Source organism: Equus przewalskii, unplaced genomic scaffold (genome assembly GCF_037783145.1).
Source record: "Equus przewalskii isolate Varuska unplaced genomic scaffold, EquPr2 ChrUn-9, whole genome shotgun sequence".
NCBI lineage: Eukaryota > Metazoa > Chordata > Mammalia > Perissodactyla > Equidae > Equus > Equus przewalskii.
The window spans coordinates 1368349-1382152 of record NW_027228757.1 but is presented as its reverse complement, the minus strand read 5'-3'; the positions used below and the strand labels follow the sequence as shown (position 1 = coordinate 1382152).

Sequence of the window (13804 nt, the reverse complement as noted above, 5' to 3'; positions counted from 1 at the left end):
TTTTGCCCGCTTGGCCTTTCTGAGCGTTGGTTTCCTCAACAGTATTTTTCTCCTCATCTCACAGAATTGCGCATAACATAGAAAATTGCTTTGAAAAATAACCAAACGTAGGCCTGACAAATACAAGGATTTTCTTTTTTTAATTACTGAATCGTGGATTGCCAAGCAGACATGATGACTTTTCCCTTCCTGAGGGAGTTAAATGTCCTTCCAGTACAACCCCTTTCCTTTCACTCCCGCTCTTTTCCCCCATAACCGCGTGGTCTCGCTGGAAAGGCGAGCCATAGTTCCCAGAGTGCCTCGCGAGGCTACAAGGAACTACAATTCCCAGTGCCCCCCGCGGTGGGGCGGTGTTGAGTCAGAACCACGCAAGCCAGGCCAGGAAACTACAACTCCCAGGACGCTCCAGAGCAGGGCAGCTGGACTACGGGAAGCGGCAGGCGGAGGCCCGCAGGAGGAAACTCAGGGATCTGGGTACAAAAGTCCGAGGTTAGGAGCCGCAGGCATGCTGCGTCCCAAGGCTTTAACCCAGGTGCTGAGCCAAGCCAACACTGGAGGTGTCCAGAGCACCCTGTGAGTGCGGACCGAGGATCCGAGCGCGAGCACTGGAGGGGGGCGGCGCGAGGCTCTCCAAGGGAGGGGTCGGGTAGGATCTCCGGGAAGGGAGGAGGTGGCAGAGGAGGCAGCAGCTAGGGGACGGCGGAGAAAGCCCCTCTCGAAAAGGGACACAGACGTGGTGGGTGCTCGGGGCACATTCCAGGACACCCTCAGCCCAGACCCTTGCTTTCTAGAAGCGCTAGTGACGGGAGTTGGGACGGAAACCGAGGCATTTTACTCCCGTCTCGACCACGTCGGTGTTTCTCGCCGTCCCTTGCCAGGCTGCTGAATAACGAGGGATCTCTGCTGGCCTACTCCGGTTACGGGGATACGGACGCCCGGGTCACCGCAGCCATCGCTAGTAACATCTGGGCCGCCTATGACCGGAACGGGAACCAAGCGTTTAATGAAGACAATCTCAAATTCATCCTCATGGACTGCATGGTATGGAGAGGGAGCCGCTTCCTCTGTCGTGGAAGGGGAACCCGAGGGGGCGAACTGGACCCCATCCTGGATGGTTGGAGGGGCAGGGACAGGATCTCTGGAAGATTACTAAGAGTTGGTCTGCAGCAGCATTTATAATAGGCAGGACCCTATGCATCAAGTGGTGGTGAGGAAGGAGCCCTGGACCCGAGGTCTGACTGGGGTTCTGGTCTCAGCCAGCCACTTAACGTTTGTGGAACCTTGGGTAAGTCACTTAACCTGTCTGAGCTTCCATAGCACATCTCTAAAGTGGAAACAACACTCCCACCCCGACCCGGGCCGCCCAGGGTTCTTGTGAAGATAAATGAAAGAGTGGATATAAACTGTCTAATGATGTGCAGACACAAAGTGTTGTCATTGCAAATTCACAGACTCACAGAAGCGTGGCAGAGTCCCCAGACCCTTGGCCAATCCCTTCAGTTTACAGAGAAAGGAGATGAAGTCCAGAAAGGGGAAGTGGCCATTAGGCTGTGAACTTCTTGGAAACAGAAACTGTCTCACTCACCTTTGTATGTGTTCAGTCAACAGATTTTTAGGTCCCTGCAATGTTCTCAAGACTGGGGGAAAAAATAGCAAATAGGACAGACAAAAACTATAGCCCTAATGGAGCTTGGTCTTAGATATACTTTAAAATAAGTAAAATATGTATGTTTTGTAAAATAAGTGTGTAAACATGTTTTTAAAAATAAGTAAAATATGTTATTTAAAAAAGTAGTATGTTAGGTATTGAAAATGTTATGGAGGAAAATAGAGGGGCATATGTGTTAGGGACAATCTGACTGCAAAGGTGACATTTCATCACAGATCTGAAAGAAGTTGGCAAGCCATGTGGCTATCTAGGGGAAGAACATTTCTGACAGAGAGAACACCAAGTGCAAAGGCCCTGAGGCAGAATGATGCCTGGTCAAAGATCAACAAGGTTGATGTGGCTGAGGTGGCATGAGAATGGAGGAGGTTAGTAGGAGCAGAGGCCAGAGAGGCAGGGAGTATAGCACCTGCCTCCCAGCACCCAGTGGATACCTAGTGAAAATTTGCTGAGCCGAATTGAAAAGGCCCCACGAGTGAACTCTCCAGGAAAGAATTCCACTGTCTCAGCTGCCTACCTCTTCCTCACCCCCTGCCCAACCAAGGATGCCATTTCAGTTCAACTGACGACTCCTGGGTGCCTAGCCTAGGGCTGGTGCTATAGGGCAATAGCTTTCAAACGTTTTGGTCCCAACCCAGCCATAAGGATTACATTTTGTCAGAGCCCAGTGCACACATACACCCACTAAATCAAAAGTTTCATGAAAAAGTACTTCGCTTACTATGTGCAGTGCTCCTCATTTCTCTTCTTTTCATGCTGATCAGCCTTCTTAATTGATCTCCTAACCCTGGGGTCAGACTTGCAGTTTGAAAAGCATTACCGTGGGAAAAGAGGAGAAATACAAGTTGGGTTACTGCTCCCAAGCCCCTTACAGTGTCTTTGGGGTGAACCCATAATAATAACATCACCCATTTGGACAGCCCTTTGCAGATGCAAGACTCCTTCATGTTTACCAGCACCCTCACCAACTGGGGTGAGGTGGGGTTACAGAAAAAGAGAAACCAAGTTCCTGCGAGATTAAGTTTCCCAGGGTAACTTGGTTAGTGGGTGGCTATGCTGAGGCTGGAATCGGAGCTCAGGACCCCATGTCCAGGGCTGTGGCCAAAGCCCAGAAGCTCTTGCCGTGCCCAGGCCATGGAAGGAAGATATAGTCTCTCTCAAGAGGAGCCCTTGGGGGAAAGAGCGGGCTAAAGGTGCCAAGCAGAAAGTCACATCCCATGATATCACCCCCACCAGGAGGGCCGCGTAGCCATCACCCGAGTGGCCAACCTTCTGCTGTGTATGTATGCCAAGGAGACTGTTGGCTTCGGAATGCTCAAGGCCAAGGTGTGTATGTGCCCATCCCTCCACAGCCCTGGGCTCAGCCTTTGTGCTCCATTACTGTGTCCATTCCCATACCCACCACCTTCTGGAGTCCTTCTCATGTCACCCAATCAGTGTCTGGTGTGGGCTAGGGGTGGGTGCTCAGCATTGGGTGTAGACCTGGATTTGGGATCCCTCTAGTGCAGGCTGTGTGTGGGACTGATTTCTGCTCTCCCTCTTGCAGGCCCAGGCCTTGGTGCAGTATCTGGAGGAGCCCCTCACCCAAGTAGCAGCATCGTAATGGGCATTGGTGGAAGCTGGAGTCAGAAAAGAGAGATGACCATTTGGAGGGGCAGGGCCCCCTGGGGAAACCTTCCTGGACTGTGGAGGGAGGGTAGGACTTTGTTTTTTCCAAGAATAAACTTCAACTCCTGTCTTGTGTCTTGGCTGCTTTCTTGGGTGGGAGGAATCAGAGGAGATAGGAAGGAGCAGGGGATGCTTATAGGATTCTTCATGTTCTGCAAGGATGGATTTCCACCCACTGATTTCACTATGACCTCCAACAACCAAATGGTTTGGGGCAGTGGTGCCTCAGCTCCCTTGGCCTCTCCGGTGGTGTAACCTCACCTGGCCCCTGCCACTCAGAGCTGAATCTTACCCACGTGGTAGCAAAACCTTGGGAGTGAGCTCAGAGGAGGAAGGGGCTGGTGGGAGGTCATGTTGAACATAGAGAATATAGGGCCCTGGGCATTCAGGGTCCTTTAGTCCTGACTGTCAGGGGGAGCTTTTTCTACTCTTGGGGTTGGGAGGGCGCCCCCTAGCTGCCTGCAAGGGACCACCCCTTTCATCTTCTCCCAGATATTCCTATGTTCACATAGACCCTCTCCAGATCTTGAAGCCCTTTGGAGATGGATGGCTTTGCTGTAAGGCCTCAGGTTCTGGAGAGGGAGCAAAAGAAACCCAGAAGACCTCTCAGAGGCTTTCATCTCCAGATCCTGCCCCTACACTCAGACCCCTCACCCCATCTGGCTGTTTCTGCCCCAGGTCTCCCCCTACCCAGTGTCCTTAGAGCAGGTCTGGATGGGGAGCTACCAGTCCCTTCCCAGTGCCATAGGAAGGGACCCATCTCAGGGAAGAGGTAGGTTGCAAATTCCAGCTCCACCCAGGGTGAGGCATACTGCCCGTCCCAGGCCCTGGGCTGTCGGGGAGGGGCAGAAGTAGCTGTGCCAGAGATGCAGCTCCCCCAGAGCTCTGCACGGCAGCAGGGTGACTGGCATCCCGTCAGCCCCAGGCCCTCGCCCCAACAGCCCTTCCTCTGGTTCTCCCAGATACCAGCTCTGAGGGCTCTGAAGGGAAACAGGAAGTCAAGTAGATTTCTGTTCCCTGAGAGGCTCTTTCTCACTCACTGGTGGCTGGGCCCACCTGGCCACAGGTCTCAGGTGCCTAGCCAGGCGTGTTCAGTCCTCATCTAGCTCTCTGAAGGTCCTGTCCTGCTATCAGCCCCTGGAGCCTGCTCACCTGCTTGCAGGAGGAGCCCAGGCAGAGAGCAGACACCCAACCTGTCTAACCTGTCTGACGTCATCGTCTCTCCACCCACCTGGGCCCCAGGTCTCCAGCCGCCCCGCTCTTCCTGTTCTCAGCTTCCGTCCTCTCAGCTTCCCTGCAGCACTCCCACCTGCCAGAGCTGAGCCTCCCTAGGCCCTGCCTAGCCTTAAGTCAGCCCCCAATCCCTCTGGCTGCAGAAGTTTCTTTACCTCCAATGAGAGGAGGGGCGGATCCAGGTCTCTTGAGAACTGAGGGTTGAGGGCGTTGCGCTAACGCATAGACACGGCACCTCTGCCCTTGAAGACACTTGTACCCTCCATGCGGAGCCAAGATGGGGAACGGAAACGAGGAAGATTATAACTTTGTCTTCAAGGGTGAGTTGGGTTCCATAAAGAGAGTGGAAGCCTGAGAGAGACCCATAAAGAGACCAACAGAGCCAGGGGTGGCCCCTTCCTGTTTTCTCTCTCTTACCAGGATGCACCCCTACCCCCCACCCCAGGGCTCATCATTCCTTTGGATAAGAAAGAAGGCTGCAGGGAGTGGGGGAGGGTCTGGTTACTGGGGCGAAAGCCCTGGAGCTGCTGGAATGCTCTCCTGTTGTAAATAATGATGGTGATCACTTCTTAATAGTGTTGAGTTAGGCTCCTCTGCCTCATTCCAAACAGAAGCCCAAATCCCTGGGAATAGGCAGCCACTGCAGCACAAGAGATGGAGGTCAGACTTCAGAGAGGACTTCTCTCCTGAGAAGAGGGGAAACAAGCAGACTTAAAAGGAAGAAACTCATCTTTCTGGGCAGATGTATAGGAAAGGAAAGATTTATTTCATCACGGGGCTGGGTGAAGACATAGGGAAGCTGTAATGATTTGGGAGCAGGGTCTAAATAGGATCCGAAGGACTCTTCGTGGCCTTGTCTGCTGTCCCTTGGCAGACCCCTTGGGCCCAAATACCAAGCGCTAGGTTCCACTTGGCTGTTCCTGGAAGTGTGTGTTTCTTTCCTGCTCCTTTATCTCAGCCGCGGTGCTTGGCCCCTCTATTGTCGCCCCCTCCCCCCCCCCGCCACGCCCACCTCCACGCCTCCTTCAGGGCAGGGTGGACCGGCGGAGCTCTGATTCCCTCTCCAGCCACCGCACCCCATGCCTCTCCCAGCCTCAGCCCCACCCTCTCGTAGGCTGGGACTCTCAGGCATCTGGGTTGAGGAACCTGTACTGTACTCCCGGCATCCTTCCCAGGAAGGGGAGGCTGGAGAAGGGTTAGCAGTAGTCTGGGGCAGTACTGCTACTAGTGACTGCCGTTTATTGAGCCCTTAGCATGTGCCAGCCACTAGCTCATTAATCACAACTCCAGAAGTTATCTTCTGCTCTGAAAGCATCACGATCAGGAGCCAGACTGAGTTCAGATCTCAGCTGTTCCACTTACTCGTTATTGCAGGTTGGGGTCTCCAGAAGCAGACCCTGAGAAGTTCAGGGTGTAAGATGTTTATTAGGGATCAACACCAGTGAAAGGAAGGGAGAGGAAACAGGACTGGGCAGCGGGAGAAGCAAACTGCAGCACAGGATCACAAAGCCTCGGCCAAGGGCGGGCAGCCCCGTGATCCCCTCACCTTGCACTGGAGGCGGGCTGCCCAGGAAAGGCACGACCTCAGATACAGCTGCTGTCTGCACCAGAGGCGGGTGCTGAAGGAGCTGACAGCTGGAAGCCGCCTGCTGACTGCACTCCCTGCAGCTGGGGACCAGTCCTTCCTTGAAGCCAGATCTGGGCAGCACACCTCTGTGTTTACCACGCTGGCTGTGTTACCTTGTGCAAGTCATTTAACCCCCCAAGTGCCACCGTTTCCTTTTCTGTAAAAATGGGATGAGAATAGTAATGGTACTTGCTTCATGGCATTGAGGATTAAATGAATTAATATGGGTAAAGCCTTTACCCAGAGTAGGCACGTACTAGGTACTCAGTCAGTGTTAACAATTAATATCTTCATTTTACAGATGAGGATGAGACAGAGTAAGTAGCTTATGAAAGGTCACAGAGTCAGTATGCAAACCCAAGTCTGTCTGACTCCAAAGCCCTCGCCCTGAGCACCATTTGGGCCTGAGGAGAGGGCATGGAGCCCACGCACCAGAGGGATGGGATGGGGATGAAGTTCCCAGTAGGCGAGAGGCAGGAACGCACACACACGTGCAAATCCTGTTACCCACACACACCCATAAGTTTCCTAGCTCTTTCCTGCCCTACACAAATAAGGACTTTTTAAAGTTGGAGGAGGCCTTTATAGATTTTATAAACAAGGAAACTGAGACCCAGAAAAGGTGAGCCACTTGTTCAGGGTCACATGGCTAGTCAGAGCCTGAGTCGGGATCAGAGACCCCAGAGTATGTGGCTCCCAGGGCGCCAGCCCGCTTCTCCAGAACCACTCTGGGTGGCCTCTAATCCTGGATGCTCAGCTCAGTGTCAGTGCAATTTGTGGGTCATACTTACATTAGCCCTGGACACTGTACCCCAGCCCCCAGCTCACCCATGGTGGACACTGCCCACCAGCCCAAAGGCTCCTCATAGCCCCTCTGATGGATCCTTGTCCCTGGAAACCTGGAGGTAAAATCACTGGCCCAGTAACAGCAGTCATAACAGTAACAGTTTTGCACACTCACTATATCCTGGGCAATATCTCATTTACTTCTTACAATGACCCATAAGATAGTCACTATCGTTATTACCATTTTTCATATGCAGAAGAAAGTCAGAGAGGTTAAATAACTTGCTGAAGGACACATGGCTGGTCCAACACCCAGCCCCATGGTCTTAATCATGCAAGACTGCCCCTCCTTTATGGGACAACTGGATCCTAACTTCTTATACGCATATCTCCATACCTTGCCCCCACCCATAGACATGTCACCTGCCAGCTTTCTTCTCACCCACACCTGTTCACATCTCTGCTCCCATGCAAACACTCACACCAAACCTCCCTCTTGTCCTCCCACCTCATATACATAGAAACATGCTCAATGTTCTCATACATTCTCCCTAGTCCAGAAATATGCATCCTCCCCGCCAGGCCTTCCATCATCCCTGTCCACATTCACACACTCTGCTAACCACTCCACACAACCCCTGAACAGTGACATCCACAAACTGCCCACAGACATCACTCTATCACTGGAAACCCAGGCTGACTGTCTGCAGCCTGTCCCAACAGACCAGGCCCAGAACACTTAGCCCATTTCAAACTTATGGATGCATCAAGCAGGGTTGCAGACCCCATTCTCTGCCAGGAGACCTGGCTCCCTCCTCAGTTTTCTGAGCTTAGCTCCCCTTTTCTGACCAACAGACCCTCCACGCTCAGGCAGGCTTGGGGCCGCTCTGGTCCAAGCTCAGCCCTTATCTCTCCACTCCTTCAGTGGTGCTGATCGGCGAGTCAGGAGTGGGGAAGACCAATCTGCTATCCCGATTCACGCGCAATGAGTTCAGCCACGACAGCCGTACCACCATCGGGGTTGAGTTCTCCACCCGCACTGTCATGCTGGGCACCGCTGCTGTCAAGGCTCAGATCTGGGACACGGCTGGCCTGGAGCGATATCGAGCCATCACCTCGGCGTGAGCCTGGGGCTGGGGGGCTGCAGAGGGCTGGGGGTGCTTGGGAAGTCAGGATGCACCTCTGGAGGAGAGGTAGAGGAAGAGAAAGAGGCAAGGGCACTTAGCAGTATGCTCCCTAAATGGGATCACAGGACACCATGGCTGGTTGAGGAGACACAAGTATTGTGAGCCACAAAGAGTCTAGACAGGATATAGTGATGCTGACTACTGGGACTAAAAACAAGAGTCATTGCCACCACTTAGAAGTCTTTGTTGGGGCCGGCTTGGTTATGTAGTTGTTAAGTTTGCACACTGTGCTTTGGCAGCCCAGGGTTCGTGGATTCGGATCCTGGGTGAGGACCTACACACCAGTCATCAAGCCATGCTGTGGCAGCATCCCACATACAAAATAGAGGAAGATTGGCACAGATGTTAGCTCAGGGACAATCTTCCTCACTAAATAAATAAATAAATAAATAAAGTCTTTGCTCTGTGCCCAGGGAGGTACAAGGCACTTTACACTGGGCATTTTATGTAATCCTCAAAATACCACAGGAGTAAGGTGCTACCGTTAATCCAGTTTAAATACAAGAAGGTTGGGGTTCAAGCAGGTGAAACTAGGGTGGAGCTGGGATAAGGGCAGGCTCCCGGATCTAGTGTGCCCCTCACTTCTGCACAGTGCTTTGACATCTAACCACAGAAGGGAAGGGCAGGCCCCCTCAGCTGCGTATTTTTTCTTAAATTAATTTATTTATTTATTCATTTGAGGAAGATCACCCCTGAGCTATCACCTGCTGCCAATCCTCCTCTTTTTGCTGAGGAAGACTGGCCCTGAGCTAACATCAATGCCCATCTTCCTCTACTTTATATGTGGGATGCCTGCCACAGCAAGGCTTGCCAAGCAGTGCCATGTCCGCACCTGGGATCCGAACCGACGAACCCTGGGCCACTGAAGTGGAACGTGCCCACTTAACTGCTGCGCCACCGAGCCGGCCCCTCAGCTGAGTTTTACAAAGACTCAGAGGATGCAGAGAAAATTAGGCCTCCTGACATCATGTGCAGAGGCCTCCCAGTCAGTATCAGGCCAAATGTGAGAAAGGTGGTGTGTGTGTGTGTGGTGGGGGACAGCACCTGCTAGGGGGCAGGAAGCAGGAGTCAGGAGCTTAGTTACCCACCAGCACGACATGCTCATCACTCTTGGACAGGTCACCTGACCTCTTGCGAGCCTCAGTGGGCTCATCAGTAAAATGGGAGTAATTAGATGTCACCAGTCCAAAGAAGCCCCATCTAACTCCAGGAGTGAAGCTGGATGCTTGCAAGGATGCCTTGGATGGTCAAGTCAGGGATTGCTGCACGGGGTAGGCATTTAGCTAGTTCCAGAAAGATGGCCACAGGGAGAAGAGGGCACTGTGGGTCAAGGAGCCATGTGAGGAAGATCTTGAAGGTGGGGCATCCAGGAAGCAGATTTGACCGCAGCCCTCAGATGCACTGGTGGATAGCAGGGGCTAAAATCAGAACAAAGGACCTGAGGAGGCAGATGGGCTATGGAGGAAGAGGGGAGCCAGGACCAGAATGCCTGGAGGGCTCTCAGCATGAGGCATGGGAGCCGAGGGCTGCCCTGTCTGGGTTTGGATCCCTGGACCTCAGTATTCCTATTTCCCCATTGCTGGTACTCATCTCTGGCTTTTTGGCTTGAGGCTTTGCTCTGAGGCTCAGCCTGTCCTCCCTGACCTCCCCTCTGTCCAACCCTCTACCCATGCCCTGGCCCCCCTCCCCAGGTACTATCGTGGTGCAGTGGGGGCCCTACTGGTATTTGACCTAACCAAGCACCAGACCTATGCTGTGGTGGAGCGCTGGCTGAAGGAACTCTACGACCATGCCGAGGCCACTATCGTCGTCATGCTGGTGGGCAACAAGAGTGACCTCAGCCAGGCCCGGGAGGTGCCCACTGAAGAAGCCCGCATGTTTGCTGGTGAGAGCCCGCCACGATCTAGTCTGACCCTCCAACCCGGCCCATGAAATCCCAGTGCCTGCCCCCTAGCCCTGCTCCCACCCTGGGGCCCCAACCTGGACTTCCTCCATAGGGTCCCCTACCCCCATCCCCTCTTCCTCAGGATCTCCAGCCCTTCCCTTCTGTGACCCTGTGTCCCTCGTTATGTCCCACCACTCGCCCTGAGACTGTCTTTAGGGGCAATTATTTATAGCTGCTTTTAAGACGGCCCCACCCCTGCAAGCAGGGAAGCTCCCCTTGACCATCTCTGTTCACATTTTCCCCGGGAGTTTTCTGGGGTTTAGAGGCAGCAAGATGTAGTAGTTAAGGGTGCAGGCTCCGGGGTCCCACAGCCCAGCCTCACATCTCTTTGGCCAGTTACTAGACATGGGACACTGAGCAAGTTCTTTAGTCGTTGTCTCTGTGTTTCGGGGCTTCCGTTTCCTCTTGTATAAAAAAGGGATAATATTCAAACCTACCTCATGGTTGTTTTAAGGAATAAATGAGCTACACATGCCCAGGGTTTAGCACATAGCAAACATACACAGTAAACATCAAGTAAATGTTATTATTATTATTGCCTTTGACCCCTACCATTAATGGTGTGTTTCCTTTTCTGTCAGAAAACAATGGGCTGCTATTCCTGGAGACCTCAGCCCTGGACTCCACCAATGTTGAGCTGGCCTTTGAGACGGTCCTCAAAGGTCAGAGCCCCTGCCTCAGTTTGGCACCCCTATTCCATCCCTGGGCAGCGGTAGGAAGGCAGACACCCAGCCCTCACCCTAGTTGATTCCTCAGCCCCTTTGTGGGCCCCCAGCCTCCTCAGAGCGTCCCAGCATCGGCTCAGACCCTCCTAGCGCCCCCTACTCAGCCCGGAGCTTAGGGAAGGAAGCAGAAGGCCACACTTCCCGGGGAGCTGAGTGTTAGTCCTTCTCCACTCAGGTAAGTAGAAGGAACCTGGGTGCCCAAACTCAGCTTCCTTCCAGCAAAACCTCCTTCTTCCTCTAAGTGCAGCCACCCCCAGGACTAAGACAGGGGCATGCAGTGTGTGTGTGGGGAGCATGGGCTCTAAATCTTCTGACCTGATCACTGCCCTCTGCCCTCTGCCCTCTCAGAGATCTTTGCAAAGGTGTCCAAGCAGAGGCAGAACAGCACCCGGACCAATGCCATCACCCTAGGCAGTGCCCAGGCTGGGCAGGAGCCGGGCCCTGGCGAGAAGAGGGCCTGTTGCATCAGCCTCTGACCTTGTCTAGCACCAACCCTGCCCACTGGCTTTCTGGTGCCCCCCAACCCCACGCCAGAGGCAGGACCTTTCCCTGCCCTGTGGTTCCAGATGTCAGGGTGGCCAGCCCCCTGTTCACAGCTCCCCAGAGCTCTAAGGGCTTCATGCTCCACCCCCCATATCTCTATTATCTGTCCACCACCTTACAGACTAGGGCCCTCAAATAAAGCTGTGTTTTGTATCAATGCCTGGCCATCATTCTGCCTCCCATCTGTGCCTCTTCCTTAACTCTGGCCCCTCCTCTGAGTCCCTATTCCCCTTCCCCTCCCCCTCCCTCCATCCCCCCCACCATACCCACTGCCCCCCAGGGCCAGCTGCCTCTGGTGTCTTCTGGTCTGGGGACGGTGCCAAGGGGGCGGGGGGTGCCCGCCCTTCCCTCTGCCAACCCCCAGGGCAGGTGGGGGAGGGAGGACAGCATGGCGGAGAGGGGGTATCTGGAAGGCGAGACAAAGGAAACCATCGGCGGGCACCATCTGGTGCCCAAGGCCATGGTGCCAAGAACTGAGGTCACTCCAATGCCAGGGGTGAGGGGAGGAGGCAGGGGGAGATATTAGAGAGAAGGGGGAGTCAGGGCCAGCCCTGTCTGTGTGTGCTGGGGAACGGGTTTAAAGCCTGGGCGGCGGAAGGTCCAAGTCTTCCATTCAGTTTTCTGCCTGATCCAAAAAAAGAGTGGGTGTGGTGTAGGGACGGACTGAATCTGGTGGGGATGAGTGGGGAGGGTCTGTCTCCCAGCTCTCTGCCCCTTCTCCATCGAGCCCAGGAGCTGGCTGTCCAGACAAGTCTCGTCACCCTGCCTCGCCTTCTCCTGTTCTGCAGGGCAGGGTGAAAGGAGGTCCGACTACACCCCAAGGAATAGATAGCAGTAAATGGGGAGAAAAGAGGGGGGATTGAGCGCTTGGAGACTCCAGGAGGGAGCTGTCAAAGTGCACAGGAGCCATCCACTTCTGGCAAGGTGAGCAGGGACATCAGGACACTAGAGAAAACCCCCAGCTACAGTCCCCACAGCGGCCTCTCCCACTCACCCCAAGGTGGTTCAGACCTACATGCAGAGAAAGAAGCCAGAGCCTTAAGTAATAATACTTTTAATAAAATTAAGTTCTTAATAGCACATTTAATACATTAACCCTCCCCCTTCTTGGTTTCTCTGCATTTTGTGCAACATCACTTTGACTTGATTATTCATGGGTCTGGTTTGTTTCCCGCCTTTATTCTGCTTTTGAAATATTTTTGTTGGTGCATTTGTAAGTGTCTTCACTAGATGCCTCAAATTAAGTCTGACCACAATCCTACTCTACTTTCTACAGTGGAGAGACCATCCCTCCTGCCCCAGGGCTGTCTCCCCCCACCCACCCTACCCCACCCGCACCCTCGAGTGGGGAAGGGGAAGCCCTCCCCACCCCAGACGCTACCTTCCCAAACTAGCGGGGTTTCTAGGACAAAAAGAGCAGGGGGAATCTGTCCCTAGGTGGGGCGAGAAGAGTAAATTGGGGAGAGGGAGATGTGTTTGGGGTCTAGGGCCAGGGAGGGGCATGACAGAGTCATTGGTGTCACAGAGCAGGCTCCTCTTGTTGAAAAGAGAGCCAAGGGGCATCCATACCCCCTTGGATAGGGGGAGGGACCCAACCTGATTGCAAGTTGGGGTTGGTAGAAGGCAAGTGCTTAAAAAATTAGTTGATTTCTCACACGCAAAAGCCAAGCTCCCCAATTTCCTGTGGGGAGGGTGATGTGCCCCAGGCCAGGACACACTAGATGACCCCTACCTGCACACTCACAGATGGAGGTGGACCGGGGCAGAGGGTCAGGGTCGGGGTCACCCAAAGTCCCTGCTGCCACCCCCTGCCTTTGTACCCCTGGGGGCCCCATTCTCCTAGGCCTTCAAGGAGTGTCTTTACTCCCCCCCCAGTGGATGGGAAGTCCTTCTTGGAAGCAAACTTCTATGAGACAATAAAGCACTTTGCAAACCTGTAAAGCACTGTGCAGCTTTAAAGGAGAAAGATTATTGTTATTCCCACTGCTACCATGGAGGCCAAACGCTAAGTGGAATATTGGGTGGGAACAGGGTTGGGGGACAGACCCCCTCAGTCCCATTGAAGCTCTGAGAAGGTGCGAAGTGTGTGCATGTGTGTGTGTTTGTGGAATGACCTACCAGGCTCTTGAATCAATCTGTAGTGAAGTGGATTGAGGACACACTTCAAAAAGGACTTCCTCAGTTAGGCCTGGAAGAAGTTGGCTCAGGAGGGTTGGAGCTGGGTGATCTCCATCCTCCCAGAGAGCCCCAAGAGAGGACATATCACTTTGGAGTGCATAAGGGCTGCCCAACAGAGACAGAGGGATGGACAGGATGGCCAGGCCCCCAGGTCCTGGGGTGCAGGCAACCGTGCTCACCCTCTTCTGCTGTCCAGAGCCCAGCCTCCACCTGGTAGAAATGATCAATGTCCATCCTTTCAAACAC

The 13804-nt window shown here is 53.6% G+C and overlaps 2 protein-coding genes across 2 annotated transcripts; both read left to right on the top strand.

The window, feature by feature from the left end:
• Positions 1–349: 349 nt before the first annotated feature.
• LAMTOR2 (late endosomal/lysosomal adaptor, MAPK and MTOR activator 2) lies at positions 350–3402 on the top strand. Its single transcript, XM_008516793.2, has 4 exons — positions 350–573; positions 879–1041; positions 2903–2992; positions 3213–3402. Exons 1-4 carry the CDS (start codon positions 506–508, stop codon positions 3267–3269), a joined length of 378 nt encoding a protein of 125 aa, XP_008515015.1. The 5' UTR covers positions 350–505; the 3' UTR covers positions 3270–3402.
• Positions 3403–4219: 817 nt separating this feature from the next.
• RAB25 (RAB25, member RAS oncogene family) lies at positions 4220–11537 on the top strand. Its single transcript, XM_008516794.2, has 5 exons — positions 4220–4887; positions 7906–8101; positions 9859–10052; positions 10694–10774; positions 11186–11537. The coding sequence occupies exons 1-5, from the start codon at positions 4845–4847 to the stop codon at positions 11311–11313; spliced, it is 642 nt and encodes a 213-aa protein (XP_008515016.1). The 5' UTR covers positions 4220–4844; the 3' UTR covers positions 11314–11537.
• Positions 11538–13804: the final 2267 nt, after the last annotated feature.